Source organism: Benincasa hispida, unplaced genomic scaffold, assembly GCF_027475165.1.
Source record: "Benincasa hispida cultivar pf3 unplaced genomic scaffold, pf3_genome.v1.1 HicScf52, whole genome shotgun sequence".
NCBI classification, from domain to species: Eukaryota; Viridiplantae; Streptophyta; class Magnoliopsida; order Cucurbitales; family Cucurbitaceae; genus Benincasa; species Benincasa hispida.
In genome coordinates, this window is record NW_028326624.1 from 7,069 (window position 1) to 13,753 (window position 6,685).

Consider the following 6,685-nt stretch of genomic DNA (forward strand, 5'->3'; position numbering starts at 1 on the left):
AGTTTCAGAATTGACTTAATACTATGCATTCAATTGCATCTCTATCAGCTCTCCCTTGAAAAGTCAAGATTTTGAAATTTTATTGGTCTTTCAAGCTGTTACATCAAAATTAAACTTAAGTCCCAAGATTGTGGATATTATATGAATAATTTCAATACATATCGAATTGTACTGGAAATTGGCTTTTAATAATATAACTAACCCAGCTGACGGGATTAATAATTTTTCTGGCCCAACTTCTGATAATTATTACTATAAAATCAAGTCCATTATCTTTGATCAACTACTATACTTGTATGATTCGACTCAAAAAGGAAAAAAAATGCTTGGTAATGGCTTCTGCTGCTCCTCCTTCTTTCTGGGGTTGGTGTTATTGTTTCTGTTGTTGGGCTCAGAAGCTCATACAAGCAAAAAAGAACTCACTTGTCAAAAAGATAATAGAACTAATCCAAGAGTTGGAGTGATTTTTGATAGTGGGTCTCAAATTGGGAAGCAACAGATGGTGGCAATGAAAATGGGTTTAAGGGATTTTCATTTGGCTTCTTCATGTGTTAAGTATAAGTTGGAGCTTCTCCTCCATGATTATTCTCATCCAAACTTTACTTCCCCACCTTCTTCTGGTAATCTCCTTCAATTTTCTTCAAAATTTACATCTTCATAATATTATATGGTTACATAAATAAATGATAATGATGATTTTATCATTTTAATACATATTTGGATCCACTTTTTAAGTCATTAAAAACATTTTCTTTTTGTATAATCGATCCAAATAGACCTTCATTTTTCATTTTTCTTCAACTCAGTCTCCTCTCCTATAACTCGTGTAAAATTAATCATCCACTAACCTAAAAGCTTAAACTTATAGATTAGGATAAATTTAAACTCTCTACCAGATTTTTCTTAATCTTTATAATCATCGGCCTTTTCAAAAAGTTGCCCAAGTTTCCTCATATTAATTTAAGAACAAAATATTCCCCTCTATAACTTTTTTGGAAAATAAAAAAAAGGTAAGCATAGCTATTTTCCTTCTCTCCCTAATTCATTCATTTCTTTCTCCTATTTATAAAAAGTCGAAAACAATAGTGTTAGAATCTGTTTGGATTGATTAGAGAAAAAAGTTTTTTTTTTTAAAAAAAAATCATTTTTATTTAAACTCTTTTTTATAAGAACTTTTTTAAAATTAAATACTTGAAAAATTATACCAAACAGACCATTATTAATAAAGTTGATGTCAATAAGAAAAATTGAGATATCAATTTTATGAAAATATCGACAAAATATTAATCAATAGATAATTATGAAAAAATCATTAAAAAAAATTGAAGTTAGAATTTAGTAAATAAAAATTTTGCGAGTTAAAATATTTATTATTTATATTACATACATATTAGTTTCATTTTATTGCTTATTTTTATGTTTCATAGCGTTTTTACGATATAATGAAAATGTCAAATTACCTATCTTTATATCGATGTTAAACCTATATGAAAATATGAAATTTTGACATGTGGATGAAAATTGAATAGAGATTTTCAATTTAAGCCACCAATAAAAATATTTTCATGTGCTTTTAGTGAATATAGAATATATTTCTAACTACGAAACTAATGGAGATTCCAAAAGAAAGTATATTATTGGACTAACTTTTTGTTGCAATTTGTTATTTTTATAAAGATTTATAAAATTGTTGATTTTGTGGAGTAGTCGACTTTAATTTCATGCCATGTTTAGATTTGGTTGAAAAAGTAAGCTTGAGAGATTTCTAATTTACTTTTTATTAACAATAATGCTAAAATTTATCAGAAATTGAACATAAGATTAACAACAAAGTTGATGTTTCAATTTGATGGAATAGAATTAACAAAATCTCATTATATAATAGTTGAGATGTATTGAGTAGACCTAAAATCAATTTATAAATTAAAAAATAGAGTTAATTTTTTAACTAAATCTCGATGGTCGACCTGAAATAGATTCGAGAAAAACTATTCTAACGAAGTTTAGAAAAGATGTTGGTTTTGAAAATTGAAAACTTGAACAAACTATTTCTAACCATTTTTCATATGGATTAGAATGGATTTTTTTAATAAAAAATAAAATAATATATTACGTGGACTTATAAAAATTTACTTATAGATAGGAGGAGAAAAAGAAATGATAGGATCATTATCGATTTCTTCACAAATGAATTAATTAATATAATCAACTATTTCAGCCTTCCAAACATATTTTATCAAAGTGCATAACTGATGCACTTTCTAATTTTTGGAGCTCAAATTCAAATTTAATAAAAGAAAAAAGTGTATCAATTTTTATCTTAAATCGATCAAATTAGCTAACATGATGATTGAACATCAATAATAATGAAGCACTTTTCTTTTCAAAAAAAAAAAGAAGGAATTATTTGTTTAAATTTGTGATTTTTTATACATTAATTGAATATTTGAGTGTGTGCATTCGTCTCCTAATCTAATAAGATACTTTGATTTTCGTGAAATTTTGTGAATTTTGAATTTTTAAAAAATATTTTTATTAAAATTAGTGAATAAATTTTAAAAATCTAAATAAATTGTAACGTTAAAAGTACATGTTTTCATTTATTTTTTTAATAACGATTTGAAGTAAAGAGATTTGAATCTCACATTTGTTGATCGAAAATTATATATCTTTTAACTTCTTGCTTAGTTGATTATAAGTCAACTTAGTCCTCCAATGAAAAGAAAAAATAATTATTTTTTCCCGACAGCTTTGGATCTCATTACTAAAGGAGGAGTCAAAGCGGTAATTATTGGATTATCGAGAAAGCAAGATTCGATTGTCATCTTCGACCATAAAATTCTTGTCGGAATTCCTATACTTTCCATTTCAACTACACAATTATTACACCCTCTCAAAATTCCATCTTTGATTCAAATGGCTAACAATAACATCACCCATCACATCATTGCTTCAATTTTGACCCATTTCCAATTGTCACCAAAAGTCACCATCTTTTGTGAAATCACAAATATTCATCATCCCTCTAACATCTCAGTCCATCGCCACTTCGATTCATTTCGACCGGTTAATATAGAGATCAACCGCCTTGTAGCCTTATCTTCCTCCTCCAATATTATTCAAGCCGAAATATTGATTGAAAATGAATTGAAAAAGCTTATGAATAACCAAAGAAATGGGGTTTTTATAGTAACGCAACTTTCTCTAGAATTGGTTGATCTTCTTTTTACAAAAGCAAAGAAAATGAATATGATTGGAAATGGGTATACTTGGATTGTCTCACATGAAGTTTTTGACCTCATTTCCTCTTTAGATTCTTCTTCTTCCCTTTTGAACAAAATGGAAGGGGTTATTGGGTTTCAAACATATTTCAATGACACCAAAATGTCCCTCAAAAGCTTTGAAACCAAGTTTAAGAAGATTTACAAATTAGAATATCCACAAGAAGAAGAGCCAACAAAAGCAAGTATTTTTGCCATTCAAGCTTATGATGCAGCTCATGCCATCACTAGTGCCATGGAAAACATGGGAGTTGAAAATTTAAGCTCATCAAGTGAAGAACTAAAGGAGAAAATTTTAGAGAGCAATTTTGAAGGGGTTAGTGGAATGGTGAGATTCTCCAAGAATAATAATGGGATGTTAATATATGAATCACCAAATTTCAAAATCATTAAAGTGGTGGATCATGCCTACAAAGAAGTGGCGTTTTGGACAGGCAAATTTGGTTTTGTTGAGAAGTCTGTGGAAATTAATAAAAAAGAAGCTTTGAGATCCAACAAAATGGGAAAGATGGGTGTTAGAGAATTGTCGGAAATGAGGGTTTCCAAAGCAAATAGTAATAATGGAGAAAGAAAGCTGAGATTTGCTGTTCCAGGGCAAGGAGCTTGTCAAGAATTTGTAAACGTGAGCTACTATTCCAATGGGACGGCCAAAAATTTCTCTGGATTTTCCATTGATGTGTCTAGGGCAGTTATGAATAATATTAAAAACATATCGGCCTACGATTTGTTTCCTTTTAATCACTCATATGATGACATGATTAAGGCAGTCTACCATAAGGTAACCCAACTTCTCTCACTTCTAGTTACTCTTAGTTTGATATTTTGGACCAGAAATTAAAAGTAGATGATTGATAGAGAAAGTTATGGATGTGTCAATCTAATTAAAATATCTAAAAATGTAGTATTTAATGTGGTGTTAGGAATACGATGGAGCAGTAGGGGACATTACAATATTGGCAAAACGATTTGAACATGTGGATTTCACAGTGGCATATTTGAACACAGACATTGTGATGGTGGTAACAGAGAAGCAAGAGAAGTGGAAAAGGCGGTGGGCTTTCATGGAGGCTTTTGAACTTCCAGTGTGGCTCTTAATACCCACAATGCATATTTTTGTTTCCTTTGTTATTTGGCTAATTGAACATCAAAATAACGACGAGTTGAAGGGTTTCGGAAACATGGTGTGGTTTTCGGTTTCCTTCATCTTTTACATGCACAGTTAAGTTTTACTCATAATTACATTCTCTTTTAAACAATTGTAATGTTTAAACTTTTGGATTGATGGATGATTATTTAACACAAATTGAACGATACGATATGTCTTTGAAACAAATGTTATGAATAAAATGCAGGAGAGCCAGTGAAGAATGGGTTGGCTCGGTTAGTGATGGGGCCATGGTTGTTTGCAATTCTAGTGGTGACAACGAGTTTCTCGGCGAGTTTAACATCGTTGATGACAAACTCTTGGTCTCAACCTTCGGTGCTCGACGTTGAAACGCTGAAGCAGATGCCGGACGCCACCGTTGGCTGCAATTCTGAATCATTCATATACAATTACCTCAACAGTACCCTAGAATTTGAGCCTTCCAAAATTAAGAAGATGAATTCCATAGACGATTATCCAAAAGCATTAAAGAATGGTAGCATTAAAGCTGCTTTCTTCATAAGCCCCCATGCAGATATTTTCCTTGCCAAAAATTGCAAAGGCTACACCAAAGCCGTTTCCTCTTTCAAGCTCGGTGGAATTGGCTTTGCTTTTCGGAAGGGGTCTGAACTTGGTGCGGAGGTTTCTAGATCGATTGCGGAATTAACTCTAGCAAACAATATATCAACGATGGAACACAAATTACTGGAGTCTTTCAAATGCTCTTCAAGTGACAAAGAAAACGGGCTGGGCTTAGGACCTGAGCCTTTCCTGAACTTATTCATAATTTGTGGGTCTATTGCTTTGTTGGTCTTGATGTATATTATGGGCCTACAATTCATGGTTTCATGGAAATCTTAATGCTCTATTTTGCTTTGGTTTTTATTGTCTCTCTTTTAGGCACGCTCTTAGGCAATGCAATCACATTTTCGATGTTCTAGCTACTAGAGGTAGACGAGATTTTGTTGCTTTTATGGCGATTTTCCTATTGCTAGAGAATGGTGATCGAGTTGATGTAGCTCATGAGACCTTTTCTTTTACGAATGTTTAAATGTTCCTACCATTTGAATATTTTGAACTACAATCGTAAATGTTGAGTTCGATTAGTTTTATGTTGTTTTCAGATTGAGCTGTGTTGAATTTTTCCTTTTTTTTTTTTTTTTTTTTTTTTTTTTTTTTTTTTTAATTGTCAGGTTGGATTAAGTCTCGGATTGAGTATATATAAAATTTCAAGGATATTATTAGGTTATGTTTTTTGGGTTTAGCTTTAGGTTGAATTTTTAAATTTTTTTTAGGATTGTTGTTTTTTTTGTTTGGAATTTATAATATATTTCAAGGATATTTGGTATTTAAATTTTTATGTTTTATGAGATTTTAGTTTTTTTTTTAACAAGATACCAAAGGAGAGAGGGATCAATAAGTGCACTGAACTAGATTGTTACCTCCTTAGCACCTTCATCATACCTCGATGCGACTAGCGATGAATGCATTCACTACAAGAATTCTGGGTTTTATTGTTTGATATACAAATGTTGGTTAGTGTGTTTATTTCATATTTGATGAGTACTTATAGAATGAATTGGAAATATTAATTCTTGTTTGTGGATAAATTGTTATAGAAGTATGCTTCAATGTAGGTAACTTTGTATTTAGTTTTGGGGTAGAGTGTATTGTCCTGTCTGTTGTTATATTTCAAGTTTGAGTTAAGTGAATTCATAGGTAGAAGACAAATATTGTTGGCTTGCTAGGTAGAATATAACAAACACGCATTACAATGAATAATTTTTTTTTATATTTTTTTAATAAAAAATAATGACGGATATTTCCTGGCCAGCACGAGACATATAATGTCCTTTTTAACTTTTTGACCAACATTAAAAATGTATTCGACAACGGAATTTTAAAAAAGAACGATAATTGAAAAAAAAACGGACATGGATTCTGGGCTCCAATGTCGATTTAAAACCGACATTAAAGGGCTTTAATGTCGGTTGACAACCGACATTAAAGATAATGTTATTAAAACCCTTTAACATCAGTTGTCTTTAATGTCGGTTTTAGACCGATATTGAAGATGGTGTACAATGTCGATTTAAAACCGACAGACAACCGACATTAAAGGGCTTTAATAACACTATCTTTAATATCAGTTGTCAACCGACATTAAAGCCCATAATTCTTGTAGTGAATAGTTATATGGACAAAGAGCTCTAAAAGATAGCTCAAACCAAAAGAGAAAAAATCAGAGGCAAAAAGGCTA

The 6,685-nt window shown here is 30.8% G+C and overlaps 1 protein-coding gene across 1 annotated transcript; it reads left to right on the top strand.

Moving 5' to 3' along the window:
• The first annotated feature begins 290 nt into the window (after positions 1-290).
• On the top strand, positions 291-5,550 carry LOC120075340 (glutamate receptor 2.5-like). The gene is made up of 4 exons (XM_039028640.2): positions 291-620; positions 2,750-4,059; positions 4,202-4,499; positions 4,634-5,550. The coding sequence occupies exons 1-4, from the start codon at positions 323-325 to the stop codon at positions 5,284-5,286; spliced, it is 2,559 nt and encodes an 852-aa protein (XP_038884568.1). The 5' UTR covers positions 291-322; the 3' UTR covers positions 5,287-5,550.
• The last annotated feature ends 1,135 nt before the right edge of the window (positions 5,551-6,685 follow it).